Source organism: Platalea leucorodia (genome assembly GCF_965183815.1).
Source record: "Platalea leucorodia genome assembly, chromosome: 2".
NCBI classification, from domain to species: Eukaryota; Metazoa; Chordata; class Aves; order Pelecaniformes; family Threskiornithidae; genus Platalea; species Platalea leucorodia.
The window spans coordinates 81,686,831-81,707,819 of NC_138824.1; the positions used below are offsets into that span (position 1 = coordinate 81,686,831).

Genomic DNA, 20,989 nt, shown 5'->3' on the forward strand with positions numbered 1-20,989 from the left:
CAGAATGTAAACTTCATGTTAATTTTGAGGAACCGTTGACACATACATAGTATTAACTGTGTTTCATAGACTTCATGTTCTTTTTTCCACAAGATATATGTGGCTGCTATTTCCTTTTGTAAAGCTCTCATTACATTAAGTCGTTTGCTTAACATCTATTCTGTGCAGTTACTGTCTTCAGTAGCAAGATTAATGTTTCGGTATTCCTGGGATGATTCATTTCACGTGTTTCAATAATAAGGACCAATCTTTAATCATGAGCAGTTTGGTTTAAATCTCATTTTTTCTGTGTAGTTTTTGACATTCCTTGATTGTGATTGTATGAATCATTTCATAGCAGTTTTCCTGTTAATATTGTAAAGCTTCACTATGCAAAGTCCAAACAGCAAATTTAAACATACTTATATTTATACAAGCTGGGGTCTACTCACATTTAGTGATTAAAAAGTATCCAAAAATACTTTTATTTTTTTCCAAACTGCACAGTCAATAGAGCTTCAGGTTTCTATTACAAAGTACCACAATACTTTACAGTGCAGCCAGTGAACTATGGTAGACTAACTAGTCTCGAATACTTTAACATTAGAGAATTAAAATCATTATGAAAACAGTTTTGCCTCTTGTATGCTGAGAAAGCTAATGGTTAAGTACTGGTAATGCAGTCAGTAATGGATTCTGGGGGAAAAAAAACAAATCTAATATTGTAATTTTAGGTCTTTGAATCCTTCCATGAAGCCTTTTCAGTCTTCCTGCTGGAAAGGAAGAGTTTGTGTGTATTAAGATAGTGTTCCTGCACCTAGATCATGGGAAAACTCAATTTCCTACCTGAAATTGCAGTTGTTAATTACAAAAGCACGTGCCATGCTTGAGAGATGTTTCTTTACTGTGAAGCTGCATAAAAAATAGCCTTATTTCACCCTGCCTTGCTTATTCTGGGATATATTTATAATGATACAATGTTGTATTATAAAATGGATTTTTCCATTCCATTTAGGACAGTCTGCAGACAGGCTATTCTTTTGGTTTCTCTGAGAATTAATCTATTTTGTCTTTATATGGGGGTTTCTTTTTCCTATATGAAAATGAGTAAAACAGAATTTCACCTGTACTGCTTTCAGCGATGAATACAGAAATGGGGTATATAAGATATTGTGAAGACAATTCAGTTCAGCCACTAGTTCTCAGAGGAATTCCTCATTACAGTTGAGTTTTCAAAAATACATTATATCACAATGAAAATGAATTTACATTATTGTTTTATTCGGTAAAGAACTTTTTTAAATGTAAGATTACTTAACCTATTGTCTTGAAAAATATTACTTCACAGTTAAGTTGTTAAAACCAAGTCTGTGGCCACATAATTATACCAAAGTTTAGACCTTATTACTATGCAAAAGGTATACAATACTTTTAATGCACAGTATCAATTGTTTTATAGATCAGATCTTTGTTTTATAGATCAGATCTTTGTTTTATAGATCAGATCTTTGTTACAAACAAAAAGCTGAATTGTTTGCCTTTACTGTGCACAAGTATTGTACATAAAACTTGAAAACTACTTCTGCCGAGAGATTGCTTATGCGTTTATTCTTTTGATACTCTTTTTTTTTTTTAGAGACCATGCCTTGCACAGGTCGAATAGGGAAGAATGATTCTTATGCAACCCTTGCTCATAAATCATGCTCTAGCTGTCTTGGCTATAAGGATGAACTGTTAATCACACTAGACTGGTACACATCTTTATAATAAGATCATCCTTCTCCTTCTTTTTATGGTCTGACAGAAGGGATGCAATGTTTAAATTTCATTGGGAGTTTGAGTTAACGCTTTATGAGCAGTCGAAGTGTAAGCCTATCCAAGCCATGAGCAGCCAGTTTCTCCAGGAGAATGCTGTGGGAAACAGTGTCGAAGGCTTTACTAAAGTCTAGGCAATGTCCACAGCCTTTCCCTCATCCACTAGGCGGGTCACCTTGTCATAGAAGATTAGGTTAGTCAAGCAGGACCTGCCTTTCATAAACCCATGCTGACTGGGCCTGATCACCTGGTTGTCCTGTATGTGCCACGTGATGGCACTTGGGATGACCTTCTCCAGTGCTGAGGTCAGGCTGACAGGCCTGTAGTTCTCAGATCCTCCTTCTGGCTCTGCTTTTAGATGTGTGTCACATTTGCTAACCTCCAGTCAACTGGGACCTGCCCAGTTAGCCAGGACTGCTGACAGATGATGGAAAGTGTCTTGGTGAGCACCTCCGCCAGCTCCCTCAGTACCCTTGGGCGGATCCCATCCGGCCCCACAGACCTGTGTGTGTCTAAGTGGTGTAGCAGGTTGCTAACCATTTCCCCTTGCATTATGGGAGCTTCATTCTGCTCCCTGTCTTCTATCTCAGGGGGCTGGGTACCATGAGAACAACTGGTCTGACTATTAAAGACTGAGGCAAAGAAGGCATTAAGTACCTTAGCCTTTTCCTTATCCTTTGTCACTATGTTTCCCCCTGCATCCACTAAGGGATCCAGTTTCTCCTTAGCCCTCCTTTTGTTGTTAATATATTTATAGAAACATTTTTTGTTGTCTTTTACCGCAGTAGCCAAATTAAGTTCTAGTTGGGCTTTGGCCCTTCTAATTTTCTCTGTTCATAACCTCACAGCATCTTTGTAGTCCTCCTGAGTTGTCTGCCCCTTCTTCCAAAGGTCATAAACTCTCCTTTTTTTCCTGAGTTCCAGCCAAAGCTCTCTGTTCAGCCAGGCCGGTCTTCTTTCCCACCAGCTCATCTTTTCGGCACACAGGGATGGCCTGCTCCTGCACCTGTAAGATTTCCTTCTTGAAGAGTGTCCAGCCTTCCTGGACTCCTTTGCCCTTCACGGCTGCCTCTCAAGGGACTCTGTCAACCAGGCTCCTAAACAGGCCGAAGTCTGCCCTCCAGAAGTCCAAGGTGGCAGTTTTGCTAACCCCTCTCCTTACTTCTCTAAGAATCGAAAACTATCATTTTGCGATTGCTGTGCCCAAGATGGCCTCCAACCATCACATCACCCACCAGTCCTTCTCTGTTCACAAACAACAGGTCCAGCGAGGCACCTCCCCTGGTTGGCTCACTCACCAGCTGTGTCAAAAAGTTATCTATCTTCCACGCAGTCGAGGAACGTCCTGGACTGTTTCCTCTCCGCTGTATTGTATTTCCAGCAGATGCCTGGTAAGTTGAAGTCCCCCATGAGAACAAGGGCTAGTGATAGTTAGACTTCTCCCAGCTGCTTATAGAATATTTCATCTGTCTCTTCATCCTTGTTGGGTGGTCTATAACAGACTCCCACCAGGATATCTGCCTTGTTGGCCTTCCCCCTGATTCTTACCCATAAACACTCAACCCTTTCATCACCATCATCAAGCTCTAGACAGTCAAAACACTCCCTAATATACAGGGCTACCCCACCACCTCTCCTGCCTTGCCCATCCCTTCTGAAATGTTCATAGCCATCCATTGCAGCACTCCAGTTGTGCAAGTCATCCCACCATGTTTCCATGATTGCAACTGTATCACAGTTTTTCAGCTGCGCAATGGCTTCCAACTCCTCCTCTTTGTTGCCCATGCTGGTGCATTGGTGTAGATGCACTTCAGTTGGGCTATTGATCCTGCCACCTTCTTTAGCAGAGAAGCCCTAAGTCCTATGTGACTGTTCTCAGGAGCTTCCGTGGTTTCTAACAGAAATATCTATATTGTTTATTTGTAAAAATATACATAGAGGGAGAAAAGAAATCAATCCATATCAATTGCAGTCCCTGAAATTAGGATCTAAATAACCTCTGTTGAGTTGTAGCCCTCTCCTATAAAAATGTCGTGCACAGTTTTTTAAAAGGCAATATCAAGCCCTATAATAAATGACAGTACCATGTTCCATGGTCTCTAGAAGCCCATGAATCGACACACTTGCATGCTTAATATGAGTCTTGTTACAGTTGCTTGCTTGCCCTAACCTTAAGCCTTTATTCTGTATGGAGCTGCTTTCCTGCTATGTGATTTGGTCAGGTCCATCAGTGTCTGGGTTCCACGTTGTTCTGTAGGGGCTGTTCCAGTGCTCCCTCAGTGTTCTTGCCTGAGAATGACTTCATAAACCATGGCAGGATTACATACCTGCAACTTTTCCAATTGAGGTGGTCCTGCGGGCTAGTCACTTCATTGCTAAGAAATAGGACTTGAGCATATCCAATTCACAAGTGCCCAAACTCCTCTGAACCTGCCGGTTGTGTGATTTGCCAGCAGTTCCTACATTAGCGTGTATCACCACTTCCAGCATTACTGCCTTAGCACTTCTCCTCATCATCATCCCTCAGAGGAAGGCAGCAATGCCCTCTCTGGCTACCCTATCTGATTGTCCCCTTAGGAAGGGGGAAATGGGAGAGGTGTAGTTGCATTGCTGACCCTGGAGAGCTTGGATCTTATTTCAGGTATTTCTGGATGCCTACTACCTCCCTTGAAGGTAACTCACTTTCAGTTACAGGAAACAGGGCAGGTGCACGGTAGTGGGCAGGCACATGGCAGTGGCAGCATGGCGACCACCCAGCAAAAAGCAGTCTCCCCTGCTTCTCCTGAGCTTCTAGCACCTGATAGAATCAATGCAGCCACACAGACAGAGCTCCTGTTGACGCATTTGACCACTCAGGTTGCTGGCTGTGGGATGTGTGAAGGGATATTCCTAGAGGTGGAAAGTGATTGTGAGCAAGACTGTGACAAGTGTGACCAGATTGATGAACTGCTCTGCTTGGTCACTGAGCTGCAGGAGGAGGTGATCAGACTGAAGAGTATTCCTGAGTCTGAGAGGGAGATGATTGATCAGTGGAGCCATACTGTGCCATTTATGTTGCATAGAAGCCAACTCAGCACGGCCACTACAGAGGCAGGTCCTGGATCTGCTTTGTGCCAGGAGGAAGGCAGTGTCACAAGGGATAACGAGGGGTGGAAGAAGGTTACAACACAAAGCAGTAAGAGAAACCCCTCCTTACCCTAAGTTACCCTCTGAGATACCCTTACAGAACAGGTATGAGGCCCTCGGTACAGTAGATGAAGTACATAATGAGAAAGAGGAGGAACCTGCGCAAGCAGTCTTGCCAAGATCAGATAGACCAACCCCTCGTAACAAAACCTGCATTAAGACCAGCACCAAGAAGAAACAACGGCAAGTTATGGTCATTGGCGATTCCCTCCTGTGAGGAGTGGAAGCACCTGTTTGCAGAGTGGACCCACTTCAGGGAAGTTTGCTGCCTTCCTGGAGCCCAAATTAGGGATGTCACCACAAGACTGAAGAGCCTAGTTCAAGTGGATACAAAGGATGTCACAACAAAAAGTCTGAGGTCAATTAAAAGAGACTTCAGAGCCCTGGGAAGAATGCTAAAAAATTCAGGAGCACAGGTAGCATTCCTCCCAGTAATGGGCGAAGACCTTGGAAGAAACAGGTGAGCCCAGGATATCAATACCCGGCTCCAGCATTGGTGCCTCTGCCAAAACTTTGGGTTTTTTAAACAATGGAAGAGCCTTCGAGAGACAAGGTATGTTGGGGCCTGACGGGACCACCTGTCCCGATGAGGAAAACGAGCCTTTGGGAGTAAGATGGCAGGGCTGATCAAGAGAGTTTTAAACTAGAATCGTTGGGGGAAGGGGATACCAACAGGACTGCAGTAGGTAAGCCAAGGATTGGCATGACATCACCAGAGGGTGGCAGTCCTAGTGGGAACATTTACACTGCTCCTGGGAGCACAGAGGTCTCAGGAGCGTATCTGAAAAGCACACCAATGCACATAGTATGAGAGGGAAACAGGATGAACTGGAAGTGTTGGTCATCTCCCAGAGCTACGATATCATTGGTATTAGTGAGACTTGGTGGAATGAGTCACATGATTGGAGTGCTGGGATGGAGGGCTACAGGCTGTTCAGGAGGGATAAGCAGGGCAGGCAAGGTGGAGGTGTCACACTACATGTAAAAGGGAGAGGTTTGATTGCACAGCCCTTACAGTTGGTGATGATGTGGTTGAGAGCCCCTGGGTAAGGATTAGGGGAACAGAAAACAAAGGAGATGTTGTAGTGGGTGTCTACTACCGATCACCCAGCCATGATGTAAGCACTGATGAGTTATTCTATAGGCAATTAGGAGAAATTTCTGGATGGGTAGCCCTTGTCCTTATGAGAGATTTCCACTTCCCAGACATCAACTGGGAATGTCATACTGCTGTGATGAGCAGGTCTTGGAAATTCTTGAAGTTTGTATGAGATAGCTCCTTGTCACAAGTACTTAGTGAGCCAACTATGAAAGGTGCCCTCCTAGACTTGCTATTTGTGAATAGAGAGGGACTTATGGGGGATGTGATGGTAGCTGGCTATCTTGGCCACAGTGATCATGAAATAGTTGAGTTTAAAATTTTCACTGTAATAAGAAAAAAAGGACAGCAGAGTTGCTACCATGGACTTGAGGAGAGCAAACTTTAAGCTATTCAGGGAGCTATTTAGCAGAGTACCCTGGGAATCTGCTTTTGAGGGCTTAGGAGTCCATGAGTGCTGGTCAGTCTTTAAGAACCACCTTTTAGAAGCACAGGAGCAGGCAATTCCACTGTGCTGAAAGTCAAGCAAGCAGGGCAGAAGAGCAGCTTGGCTGAACAGGGAACTCCTTGTGGAGCTCAAGAGGAAAAAGAAATTGTATGATCTCTGGAAGTGAGGTCAGGCTTTGCAGGAAGAGTACAGAGCTGTGGTTCGTTTATGCAGGGAGAAGACACGAAAGGCCAAAGCTCAATTAGGGTTGAAACTGGCCAGTGTTGCTTCAGATAGATAACAAGAAGGGCTTTATAAAGTATGTTAATAGCAAGAGGAGGTCTAAAGAAAACATTGGACTGACACTTGTTGAAGATGGTCATCTGATTAATAGGGATGAAAACAAAGTGGAGGCATTCAATGCATTTTTTTCCTCAGTCTTGTCGTGGTTTAACCCCAGCCAGCAACTAAGCACCACACAGCCGCTCGCTCACTCCCCCCCGGTGGGATGGGGGAGAGAATCGGAAGAGTAAAAGTGAGAAAACTCATGGGTTGAGATAAAGACAGTTTAATAGGTAAAGCAAAAGCCACACGCACAAGCAAAGCAAAGCAAGGAATTCATTCACTACTTCCCATCGGCAGGCAGGTGTTCAGCCATCTCCAGGAAAGCAGGGCTCCATCACGCGTAACGGTTACTTGGGAAGACAAACGCCATCACACCCAATGTCCCCCCCTTCCTTCTTCTTCCCCCAGCTTATATACTGAGCATGATGTCATATGGTATGGAATAGCCCTTTGGCCAGTCTGGGTCAGCTGTCCTAGCTATGCTCCCTCCCAGCTTCTTATGCACCTGGCAGAGCACAAGAAGCTAAAAAGTCCTTGACTGGTGTAAACTCTACTCAGCAAGAACCAAAACATCAGTGTCTTATCAACATTATTCTCATCCTAAATCCAAAACACAGCACTCTACCAGCTACTAAGAAGAAAATTAACTCTATCCCAGCTGAAACCAGGACAGTATCCACCCCTTATTCCATACCATTTACGTCATGCTCAGGTCCCACATTATCCAATACATCCTCATTAACCACCACCCCACTTATTCTATGGACCACTCCTGTAAAATGTCTGTAAAATGTCCATAAACATCCACAAATGTCCACATAATGTCCATTGGGTTCATTTAGTCCGTGACTGGGCTCCATCGGTGATGGTGATCACTCAGGACAGGAGAGGTGGTGTGTTGCGTGGAGTTATTGGGCACCAAAGCCAGCTCAGGTCGGGTTACTGCTGCACTTGCACTGCTTCTTGTAAGGCTTCTCCTCCATTTGTTCAGGTGGTTCCTGCTATGGTAATTCCTATAACATGCAACTCAGATCATGGGTTACAACAATTTAAAGGTATTTCCATTACAATCTCCACCCCTGGCCACTTTGGGCCAGGATTAACATTGCAATGAACTCCTCCCCTTGCTCCTAGCCTGGCTAGCAACAAGGGGTTCCTGTTATAGTAATTCTCATAACATGCAACTCAAATCCTGGGTTACAACAATTTAAAGGTATTTCCATTACAATCTCCACCCCTGGCCCCTTTGGACCAGACCATTGGGTTTAACACTGCAATGGACTCCTCCCCTTGCCCCTGCTTCAGCTTGGACTTATCCACAGACTGTAGTCCCTTAGGGGTTTACCTGCTCCAAGCGGAGCCTTGTCTATGAGCCACAGTCTCTCCAGGGGTATACCTGCTGTGGCAGGGATTTATCCACAGCCACAGTCACTTAGAGGTGCACCTGTTCCCACATGACCTTCTCCATGGGCCACAATATTCATAGACCTTGGGCTGCACAGTCCCCTGAGTCGGAGGACCACAAGTGTGGGAACAGTGACTTTCCATTTGTGGACACTGAAAATCTAAGGGACCAGCTGTATCAGCTGAATGTTCAGAAGTCCATGGGGCCTGATGGGATTCATCCCACAGATCTGAAAGGGCTAGTGGCTGTTATGGCAGGACCCCTCTCGATCATCTACCAAAGGTACTGGGGAGGTCCCTGCTGACTGGAAGCTAGCCAATGTTATTCCGATCTACAAAAAGGGCGTAGAGGGAAGACTCAGGGAACTACAGACATGTCAGTCCAACCTCAATTCCTGGAAAAATTATGGCAAGGATTATACTGGGTACTATTGAAAGGCATTTAAAGAATAATGCAATCATTAGGCACAGTCAACATGGGATCACAAAAGGAAAGTCTTGTTTAACTAATTTGATAGGTCACCCGCCTAGTGGATGAAGGGCTTCCTCTGCCCTTGTTGTAGGCCAGTCTTCTCTGTTGTCTTCCATTCATTGTTTTGGTTATTTTTCAGTGCCTGCAAACACATTTCTGCAACAGCTATCAGAAGGGTTCCTTCATTTTTAAAATCCCTTAGGGCTTCTGCAAGTGATTTTGTTATCATTTCCTCAATTTTGCTATCCATTTCACTTTGTGGTTCTTTTCGTACATCTGTCTACATCAGTTTAAAGAGTTAACTTATGTATTTCAAAAATTGAGCAACTTATCTCTGATAATTTCCTGGGTAAATTATGCAATGTTACACGGAACGTCGTAGTAACCATGAACACATGGGGCTGTATCATAATTATTAGTATGAGCATTAGCACATTAGAGAAAAGACAATACTGCAAGCCTTTAAGACTTCAAGTAAACGACCCAGCTTTAAGATAAACACAGTAGAATCCTGATTTTGATAAACAAACTAAAGCAACTTGCTGTAAGCTTTCATTTAGAAGAGAAAAAAAAGAAAACTGAATGTTCACCAGTCCAATTTCAATCTAACTGAAAACCAGACCAGTAGATGAAGGATCAAGGCAATTAAAGACTCCTGCTCTACTTTACATTATAGTGCTTGCTGACAGAGGAGGCAAAATACATGTGTTGTTACCAGTGGGTGCTCCCCTAGCACGTGGTGCAGTAGGAAGTACTTTTCTGCTTTCGGTTACTTTGCGTTTCACTGGAGGCAAAAGAAGTTTTGCACAATGTCTGAGGGAAACCTGAACTTTTAAAATCAGTAAATCAGTGACTCCCTGTGCCTCTAAAAATCAAGTTATAGTTCTGAAGTTCTGGACTGCTGAGCTCCCCTGCATTTACCCCCACCTTTTGAAGAGAAATATTGCTGTATTTTGCTTCTCGCATTTCTTTTAGGTTAAAAAAAAAGCAATAAAGCGCTGTGCGTTTCTATTAGCGTTCAGCTAAAGTTGCAGTTTCACTCTGCACGGAATTGAAACTCATACGCTCTTGGCTGGGTGACAGCAAGTTCCTAGTATGAAAAAAATAAAATCAACCTTAGTCCAAAAGAAAAGGCAAAGTGTCGGTACAGCTATTAAAATTTCTAAAGTTTGTAGGTATAGACTGCAAGGGAGATCTCCAAAGGCACTGAGCACCTGTCAAAAATTACAGGGTGGGGTGACTGGACACTGTGCTTTAGAAAATCTACTTACAACCAAAGCGAGTGGGCATTAAGCATCTCGTGTTTAAGCAGTGTTCCAGTGTCAAATAGCAGGGACATGGGCAGGCGCTTGAAGAAATCCACTTTCACAATCCAGCTTGTGCCAAGTCGTTCTCTGATTTCACAATTAATTAAGCACATTTGCTTTACAATACGGTGAATAGCTATAAGTGCGTGGAAGCTAACTTTCTCTTTTGGTGCATACAATCTGTGAAATATTCGGCGTGGAATAGCTAGTGTGGGGTGTTTGCAACGAATGCTTTCCTCCTACCAGAAATGCATTGAATGGCCTTGCAGAACACAGCAGGATTTTAGTGAGACGTCTGCAGTAGTTCTAATAACGCCCAATGAAAACCTCAGCGCATCTGGTGTGAAAAGAAAAATCCAGTTACCAGTAAATAGCAGAGGAATCGTATCTTATTACAGTACTATTAGTAATCAGGCATAAAGGTGAGCAATATAGTCCTGAACCTGTAGTGAATTCATGAGCCCTTTCCCAGGCCTTGATTAAAATGCTAATGATGCCATACGCTTTCTTGGTTTCGTTTATGTCTGTGTGACTCGGCCACTAAACCCAGGGAATTTTAAAGTATGATTGCAAGTCTTTCCCTGTTCATTCGTCAGGTTCTAGTCTTCCAAAATGGGTTCCTCAGCTCCACCACAGTCAGAGAAATTATGAACTGCTATTTAAAATGTAAAGAAAAGTATGTAGGGAAAGAAGACATGAAAAAAACCACCCCACCTAATAAATATCCTAACCATTGAACTAGTCTGTCGTGCTAAGCATAGAAACTTTGAAGTAAGAAACTCTCAGACACCATGTTCCGTGAAATGCTGGATTGTCACCAGCTTAAGTCTATCCATGTCATCTTGACCTTGGTTCCTTCCACACTCTCCCGTGCAGTTTTCATCTTTTTTGTATGCTGTTCCCTATGCCCTTACCATTATCCTTTTTGCTTGGTTTATTTTGCTTCCCTTTCGTGAAGTCCCATTCACTTAATAGACATTTCTTCCACAAAGTATTCAGCTTAAAAGAGATTTGTCCCAGTTCTTGAAGTTATTTGCAGCAGAAATGCACCCCTAATAATAATAATAATAACAACAACAACAACAACAATAATAATAATAATACTAAACTTTCAAATCTAAAATATTGTTAACAAGAACAACAACAACAATAATAATAATATTACTGAACTTCCAAATCTAAAATATTGTTAACATCAATTAACAATTTCTATCTCTGTGCAGGTTACACTAAGAAAGGGGAGGGGGAAAAGAAGGAACTTGAGCTCTGCAAATCTTAGTTTTCTGAAGTGAATGTTACCCCTTTGTAACACATTTGTCTCTTAGCTGATTAATCTCATGCTCTCTCACCAAGTATTTTGCAATTGCCCTCCTTTGGAGTTCCCCGTGGCTTGGATATTCATCTTCTTGGAGTAGGTCTTATTATAGTTCTTTATGGTATGACAGTGTAGCCAGGTAAAATAGTTTCAAATGAAAACTGTGTTCAAGTAGCAAAGAAGAGAGCAAACTGCAGCATTTCAGACCTCCCTATTTCAGACCAAAATGAAAAAAACCCCAAACTTTTGTTACAAAAGCGCGTGGATGTATGAGTCATGAGAATTTGTTTAAAAGGAAAAAAACAAGAGTATTCGGTTATTTTTATGGGGGGTGGAGGAGTAAATGAGGTACTGTTGTTTTATTTTTAAGTACAAATGTTTGAGGAAGTAGGTTGTAGCAGTTGTTTCGCATTTAATTATTTCTCAAGCTGCAGTACAGCTGAAGAGTAGTGATAGAGTAGTGATTACTGCTGTTTTCTTGAGTGAGTTATGTCATGCTATACTCTCCTCCGCACCTGAGCTGAACCAGCGGGGACCTCTTTTATGCTGTTTTCTTCTGCTCTGATTTACAGTCTCCTCCAGCAACAAATTTGCCAGACCTGGAAGCACACAGAAAATGGTAGGTTAAACTTTCATTTTAAATTTGCTCTTACACCTCTTTGACTGGAACCGTTGTGGAAGACTTTCAAGAACTTATTCTCCTTTTGTGCTTTCTAAATATTCCAATTTGTTACTGTGGCTAGAAGCTGCAATACAGAACGACAGGAAACAAAAGCATTCATTTGCACTAATACTAACTGGCTAGCATTTATTTGTACTCCTGTGCTACAGAACAAGTACAGTAATGACTTTTCTAATTGCTTTAACTTTTAAGGGGTTCTTTTTTCTCTAGCGTTTCCCCCTTTCACCTCTTAAAATACATATGGAACACCTACAGAAAAACTTCCTTCAGAAACACCTAGCTGTATTGTTGCTGAGTATTTGAAGAATACCCTTAATCATTATGGCTTTGGGCACGTGCTAGTTAATATCAGCACATTAGTGCTTTTTGGACTTCTTATAAAGCCCAGCGTAGATCACGGAGAGAAGGACAGTTCACATGAATACTCTAGCTGTGCTTTTAAACTAGCTTCTCATTGCAGAGGTTGCACAAGTCAGCGTTGCTTGTTTCTTCTAATTAAAACAATATCTTTTTTATTTGTTCTGGTACTATGACAGACCCAAGGTGTTACATATGCAAATAGTTAGACACAGCACCAGAATGTAACAGTTTACAGTTAAAACAGCTAATGCATTAAAAGGGTATTGGGAAACAGAAGGATATACAAAGAAATGAAGCACAAAGATGGTAGGAGCTAGGCTGGCTCTGCAACAACGCTCAAGTTCCTAAAAATACGACAATCCGTAAGAGCTCAAAATCTGAGCATTGTGAATGTCTCAAAAGGCATTTTTTGACTTCTTAAGAACCCTACAAATATATTTCTGAAGGCTTTTAAGACCCAGATTCATTGTCCCTGATTTCAGGCACCTAAAGGTGCAGTGTTAGTCTCTGTGCGGTGCACAGTCAGGCAGAGCTCTCTCCATGTTCAGAGCTGAGCAACGCCTGCAGAGGGGCCTCTCTTTCTCCTCTCTCCCGCTCTCTCTTTAATGTCAGTGCAGCCCAGGTTGATGGCAATGAATTGAGGAACTTGGGTAAGTGACTAAAATTCAGTGCCTGACAGCAGTGGCCGAGGATGAGTTCATGTAGAAAGTTAGTGGCGATCTAGACTGCAATCTCACCTTGCCCGTGTCCTGCTCTTGGGCTTGGACAGAGAGGTTTAATTTGGTTTAGCAAATCTTTAAAGGTTGATTTTAATTAACTTTTCCTCAAGAGTGGCAAATTTGTGGTTTCACCCCCAGTTAGCAGCAGAGGTTTTCCTTCCTTCTTTTAAAGGAAGACAGGCTGCTGGAGTTTGATCCATGGTGGTTGTCAGTATTTCCCTTGGTGGCTGCAGGTACCGTGTCCGTGGCTGGCAAGGGTTGGCACTTCACGGTCTGCTGTGGCGTGCATCAACAGATAAAGGTCAATGGCATCCATGTGATGGACCGACAAGTCCTGCAGTGCAAAGAGTCTCTGCGGTTTCCCCGCCACCTCTCTGCCATGCTCCATGGGCACCTGCCTTGGCTAATGACCCTGACCCCTGGGGTACGTTGTTCTGGTAAAGCAAGAGATGGAGGTAGGCAGGAGCCATGGCACCATGGGCCATTCAGTTAGGAGAGGCACTCTTTGGTTTTTTATTCGTCTAATGAAGTCTTTGAATCATAGAATCATGGAATCATAGAATATCCTGAGTTGGGAGGGACCCACAAGGATCATCAAGTCCAGCTCCTGTCCCTGCATACGACAACCCCAAAAATCACACCATATGTCGGAGGGCGTTGTCCAATTGCTTCTTGAATGTTGTCAGGCTTGGATCCATAACTACCTCCTGGGGGAGCCTGTTCTAATGCTCCACTACCCTTCGGGTGAAGAACCTTTTCCTAATGTCCAACCTGAAATGCCCCTGGCATATCTTCCTGCCGATCCCTCGGGTCCTATCATTGATCATCAGGGAGAAGAGATCAGTACCCACCCCTCGTCCTTCCCTCGTGAGGAAGCTGTAGACCATGACGAGGTCTCCCCTCAGCGTCCTCTTCTCCAGGCTGAACAGACCAAGTGACTTCAGCCGCTCCTCGTACGGCTTCCCCTCTAAACCCTTCACCATCTTTGTGGCTCTCCTCTGGACACTGTCTGGTAGCTTTGTATCCTTTCCGTACTGTGGTGCCCAAAACTGCACACAGTACTCAAGATGAGGCCACACCAGTGCAGAGTAGAGCGGGACAATCACCTCCCTCGACCGGCTACCAATACAGTGCTTGATGCACCCTAGGACACGGCTGGCCCTCCTGCCTGCCAGGGCACACTGTTGGCTCATGTTTAACTTGCCGTCGACCAGAACCCCCAGATCCCTCTCTGTGGGGCTGCTCTCCAGCCTCTCGTTCCCCAGTCTGTATGTACATCCAGGGTTGTCATGTCCCAGGTGCAAAATCCGGCACTTGCCCTTGTTAAACTTCATACGGTTGGTGATTGCCCAGCTCTCTAATTTGTCCAGATCTCTCTGCAGGGCCTCTCTGCCCTCGAGAGTGTCAACAGCTCCTCCCAGTTTTGTGTCATTGGCAAACTTTGATAACAAACCATCCAGTCCTGCATCCAAGTCGTTTATGAAGATATTGAAGAGCACTGGCCCCAAGATGGATCCCTGCGGAACTCCACTAGTGACTGGTCACCAGCCCGATGTAACCCCATGTGCTATAACCCTTTGAGCCCGACCCATCAGCCAATTGCACACCCATTGCATTATGTGTTTATCCAGCTGTATGCTGGACATTTTGTCCAGGAGGATACTGTGAGAGACAGTACATGCAGAACATAGTGTGTCCCTTGGAAAAGAAGGAAGGCAAAATATTTACAAGAACATATCCAGATTTTTCTTTGGCCTTTTCCTTCAAAGAAAGACCTTCTTTTCCATGTAATTGGTATCACCACTGGTAGAGTCCTTCCTTCTCCCTTCCACGTCCCTGCCCATATTAGTGGAGGAAAAAGAGTTCTGAAAAAAAAGCTAAGATGGTGGGAGCAAATGAATGCATTTTATCTTCTCCAAGTTGTCTCCCTACTTACTCTGATTATTCGCATTCATCATTTTCATCCAAGTGCTTTCCTACATCAGGAAATCAGAAAAGTTAATCATCCTCTAAAGTTGTTTGGTTAGACCGTACGGAAGACACTGGTGAACTGTCTTACCCAGGGGCCTCTGTCTGGGTGAGTTGCCAACGTGAATTGCTATAAACCAAACGAAGGTTATTCTGATTCTTAAGAAAGGACTTCACAAGAGATGAAAATGATGAAATGTGAATTCACAGGCATGGTCTGGTTAGTCCACGTTAGATTTCCCTGAGTAATCGTATGAATGATAGTCATGGCTACCGGCTGCGACATTTAGCTACGTTGCCTTTTTTCTGAGGATCTGCTGAAAAGAAGAAAGCACCGTAGCGCTTCCTGGCAATGGGAAAGGAAATCGTGGTAGAGGAAAGGGACAGGGTTTCTTTGACACTGACTGCTACTGAGGAAGTAGCTAGCATGTTGTGAAATATTAGAACTTTACTGGTCTTCCCACAATGCACACAAATCTATAAAGAAGACAAGACCAAAAGACTTGACAGACAGAAAGCGTGTTTTGGAAGGTTCTTTAAATGCCTGTAGGATTTTGGCTCTGATTCTTTACTGATTATTAGTCTTTTAGGGGACACGCTCAATCTTAAGTCCGTCTTTGATTTTCATTTTTACACTTCACATTGATACAGTGCCCTCTTGGCCCTCTCTCCTTACTGGACAGTAAAAATGCAAGCTGGTATTAAACCACATGGAAGTATAGCCATTGACTGGCTTAGGTCAACCATACATCCATTCTGACACTTACTAAAGGAAGAATCCTTAGGATAATGTGAAATTCATATCAGGCACTTGCCTGTTAGTCAGGGTGGTTTTGAAAATTTACCAACATACGCCTTCCCCAAACTTATAATCTTACCTGCCCATCCACTTCTAGCCAGTCGGAGACACAGGACTCCAGGTTAGCAGTATCTTTGGTCTGACCCAGTACGTGGTTGATGTGATGGCCTATGAGATGTTCTCATTGCACTAAATTAATACCTCCCTGTTTCCTTATTCTTAGGTACTTCGTGTGAAGATACCAAATGTGTTGCCGTTTGTCTTGCTCTTCCTATTTCCGATGCTGCTGTCAGGAGCTTGGTTTCCCAAAAGTTTACCCTGTGATGTTAAAGCCTCTGAAGGTACCGTGACAGTGGACTGCACCGATCGGCATCTGCTGGAAGTCCCCAGAGGGATCCCTCCAAACGCTACCAACCTTACCCTGAGTATTAACCATATCCCCCATATCAATCCCACATCCTTTGCTCATCTAGAAAACCTCGTGGAGATTGACTTCAGATGCAACTGTGTGCCCGTCAGAATGGGACCCAAAGATCACGTGTGCACCAAGAGACCGAAGATTGAGAATGGCAGTTTTGCTGCCCTGACAAGATTGAAGTCGTTGTATTTGGATGCAAACCAGCTGTTGGAAATACCCCGGGGTCTTCCTGCCACTTTAAGTCTGCTGAGCCTGGAAGCGAACAGTATCTTTTCTATCCACAAAGCCAATCTGTCCGAGCTAGGAAACATAGAAGTATTGTATCTGGGGCAGAACTGTTACTACCGCAATCCATGCAATGTGTCATTTGAAATTGAAAAAACAGCCTTTCTGGAGCTGAAAAAATTAACAGTACTCTCCCTGAAGTCTAACAACTTAACTCATATTCCATCCAATTTGTCATCTACTTTAAAGGAATTGTATATTTACAATAACATGATTCAAGTGATTCAAGAACATGATTTAAGTGCCCTTCACAACCTAGAAATTCTTGATCTAAGCGGTAATTGCCCACGTTGCTATAATGCCCCATACCCTTGTATTCCCTGCCCCAAGAGTGCAATTGAGATACATGCAAAGGCTTTTTATTCCTTGGAAAATTTAAGAATTTTGCGACTTCACAGTAACTCTCTTCAGAGCATACCCAGCAGCTGGTTTAAAAACATCAGGAATCTCAAAGAGCTTGACCTCTCCCAAAATTTCCTCATGAAGGAGATTGGAGATGCTCAGTTTCTGAAGTTTATCCCCAGCCTTGTAGAGCTTGATCTGTCCTTTAATTTTGAGCTGCAGATGTATTCTCCATCCCTGAATCTGTCTAAGACATTTTCCTCCCTGTCTAACCTGGAAACCTTGAGGCTCAGGGGTTATGTCTTTAAAGAACTGCGAAAAGGAAATCTAGATCCCTTGCTCAGTCTTAGAAACCTAACAGTGTTGGATCTCGGCACTAACTTTATTAAAATTGCTGACCTGAGAGTGTTCAAAGAATTCCCAGCTCTTAAATTCATAGACCTCTCAGTGAATAAAATTTCTCCTTCTTCAGGTGAAAGCAACTTTTATGGGTTTTGCTCCAATCCTAGGATTTCAGCAGAACAATACAACAGGCGAGTATTACGAGAGATGCATTATTTCAGGTATGATGAGTATGGGCGAAGTTGCAGGTCCAAAGACAAAGAGTCTGCTTCCTACCAATCTTCAGTTAAGGAGGAGTGCCTGAAATATGGAGAAACTCTGGATTTAAGCAGAAACAACATATTTTTTATTAACCCCTCAGACTTCCAGGGACTTAGTTTCCTCAGATGCCTCAACTTGTCAGATAATGCAATAAGTCAAACTTTAAATGGCAGTGAATTCCACCATTTGTCTGGATTAAAGTATCTGGATTTTTCTAACAACAGGATTGACTTGCTATACTCAACTGCTTTCAAAGAGCTAAATCTTTTAGAAATTCTAGACCTGAGCAATAACAAACATTATTTTCTGGCAGAAGGTGTTTCTCACGTGCTTAATTTTACAAAAAACTTGCCCTATCTGAAGAAGCTGATGATGAACGAGAATGAGATTTCTACCTCTATTAACACAGGAATAGAAAGCCAATCTCTTCAGATTTTGGAATTCAGAGGAAATCGTTTAGATGTTTTATGGATGGATGGGAATGCGAGATACTTGTCATTCTTCAAGAATCTGACCAGCCTGGAACAACTGGATATTTCCTTCAACTCACTCAGTTTTTTGCCTCATGGTGTTTTTGAAGCTATGCCTCCAGAACTCAAGATCCTCAACTTAACCAATAACCGGCTGAAGAGTTTCAACTGGGGAAACCTCCAGCATCTGAAGAAACTAGTAACTCTGGACCTCAGCAATAACCTTCTGGCTACTGTTCCCCGAGAACTGTCCAATTGCTCTTCAATGCTCCAAGAACTGATGCTCCGAAACAATCGCATTCAGCGGCTAAGCAAACATTTTCTGAGAGGCGCTTTTAAATTGAAATACTTGGACCTCAGCTCAAACAAGATCCAAATAATTAAGAAATCTAGCTTCCCTGAAAATGTCATTAACAACCTGAGGATGCTGCTTTTGCACGGCAATCCTTTCAAGTGCAACTGTGATGCCGTGTGGTTTGTTTGGTGGATCAATCAGACTCAAGTGACTATTCCTCTCCTGGCCACAGACGTGACCTGTGCTGGCCCAGGGGCACATAAAGGAAGGAGCGTGGTTTTCCTGGATCTGTATACCTGTGAGCTGGACACCTCGTATTTGATCCTGTACGCTCTGTCAGCTTCAACTGTCCTAGGCTTTATGGTGTTCACCGTGACGAGCCATCTCTATTTCTGGGATGTGTGGTATAGTTATCATTACTGCGCTGCCAAGTTGAAGGGCTATCGGCGCTTATCTTTCCCAGATGCTTGCTACGATGCTTTTGTTGCCTATGACAATAAAGATCCATCTGTGAATGAGTGGGTGCTGACAGAACTGGTTGAAAGGCTGGAAGATCAAAAAGCCAGACAGTTCAATTTATGCCTGGAGGAGAGGGACTGGCTCCCAGGACAGCCAGTCTTTGACAACCTTTCGCAGAGCATTCAGCTGAGCAAAAAGACCATATTTGTGCTGACCAACAAGTATATTACAAGCGGCAGGTTCAAGACAACATTTTACATGGCCCACCAGCGGCTTCTAGATGAAAAAATGGATGTCATTATCTTGATATTTCTTGAGAAGGTTCTGCAGAAGTCCCGCTATGTCCGGCTGAGGAAGAGGCTGTGCAGAAGTTCTGTCCTGGAATGGCCAACCAACCCTCGATCTCAGCCCTACTTCTGGCAGTGCCTGAAAAATGCAATAGCTACAAGCAATACCCTGGCTTACAACAAGCTTCTCCAAGAAACTGTTTAGCTCTACCCTTCCTGGTGAATACTGTTATGATGCACGGTGAGCAAAAGATCCTAAGCTTCGTTTGGAGAAACTGTCGAAGCATGGAGGATAAATGTAATTGTGGTATTGTACCCCAAAACGAAATGCACAATTAGTCCCAAAGCTGATGGTTCACTTGTTTTGCTATGACAAGATTGAACAGAAACTGCTGCCAGCACAGAGGTTTAGCTGACATGCACCTTGCTTGGCACTGATTGCTGCCCAGCAAGAGAAGATGCACTACCCGCTGGAAGTCCCTGGTTTAGAACAGAATCACCACTTCCAGCTTTCAGTTCACTGGAGGCCTCCGGCATCTCCCGTGGTTGGGTCAAGTGTGGGTGAGACACTTGCTCAGCTTACTCTAGCACACAGACTGCCGGGAGGAGTTTGGCCATGCCTAAAGTTGCTGCTGTTCAGATCACTGTTGGAGTAAATGTGATTTTAATGGAAAATGATAGTTTCTGTGTCTGGTGTATTTATGAAAAGCCAGAAAAGCATTTGCCGACACATTTGCCTCAGAAAGTGCCCTAAGCAAAGCTCATGCTTTGACTTTAGGAGTCGGGAAAATGCAGGAATGATTACCTTCTCATCTGGGGCTAACAGCTGCTGAGCCTACGGCTTCTGTCTGAGTGGGCAACAGCCCTGATTGCTGGGGAAAGGAAGTTCTGGTGGGACTGCTGTCAGGGGCTTGGATGTGGCACAGGAGCTCTCCCGCTGTCGCATGGTCGAAGAGCTCATAGATCTGAAGAGACTTTGAAGAACGTGTATGGGTTAAAATGGGAAGGTATGTGAGAAACAAATTCAGAAGGTTGTGGGTCAGGAGGGACAAGATGAAGGGAGTCCCTGTGCACGGAGCTCCTGCGTGGGAGCGAGGAGGGGGAGCAGGGCAGCAGATAGGCTGAGGGAGAGGCATAAGGCAGATGGAGAAAATCAAGCAAAACAAAGAAAGGAACGTAAACAGAAAAAAGAGAATGTGACAGTATTTCAGCTGAAGCCTTTTGTAATGGCAGCCTAAACCTCTCTGCGTGGCATGGGCGGGCTCTCTGCTTGCTGTGATGATCTCCGTTTTGGGAGGAGCAGCGCACTCTCACCTTGCCGGGCACTCCTGCCTGCAGAGCAGTCTGGGAAGCTGCTTCCCTCTCTCTTAAAGCCCTTTTTCTTTTCTGGGAACGAGTCTTGGTGACAGCTCTGGCTGACAGGAAACCGACACTCTTAACTGCTTCGAACCTTCTGCAGCGATCGTGCCCTGGTAGAATTCTCAATGTTGAGGGGTACAGGATGGGTAAAAAGTAGAGTCAGCATCCTAAACCTCAGAAAGCCAACCTTTTGGCTGTTTAGGGTGCTAGCGCATGGGATTCCTTGGGAAACTGCCCTCAGAGATAACGGAGCGAACGAGAGCTGGGAGATATTTAAAGACATTTTTCTTAGGGTGCAAGAGCTCTCAGTCCCGATGTGCAAGAATTTGGGAAGGGGGAGCAGGAGGCCAGCTTGGCTAAGCCATGACCTCTTAGCCAAACTAAAACTCTCAAACAAAATGCATAGGCAGTGGAGGCAGGGATACACATCCTGGGGAGATTATAGGGATATGGCCCAGGAGTGCAGGGAGGGGATCAGGAAAGCCAAGGCACAGCCAAAGCTGAACTTGACTAGGATGTAAAAAATAATAAGGGTTTCTTCAGGTACATAAGACAACAAAGATGAAAGAAACTGTGCCCTCCCTGATGAGTGAA

General features: G+C 43.9%; 1 protein-coding gene across 1 annotated transcript; it reads left to right on the forward strand.

Annotated features, from left to right (window-relative positions):
* Nucleotides 1-11,794: 11,794 nt before the first annotated feature.
* Nucleotides 11,795-19,493, forward strand: TLR7 (toll like receptor 7). Its single transcript, XM_082337889.1, has 2 exons — nt 11,795-11,968; nt 16,101-19,493. Exons 1-2 carry the CDS (start codon nt 11,966-11,968, stop codon nt 19,239-19,241), a joined length of 3,144 nt encoding a protein of 1,047 aa, XP_082194015.1. The 5' UTR covers nt 11,795-11,965; the 3' UTR covers nt 19,242-19,493.
* Nucleotides 19,494-20,989: the final 1,496 nt, after the last annotated feature.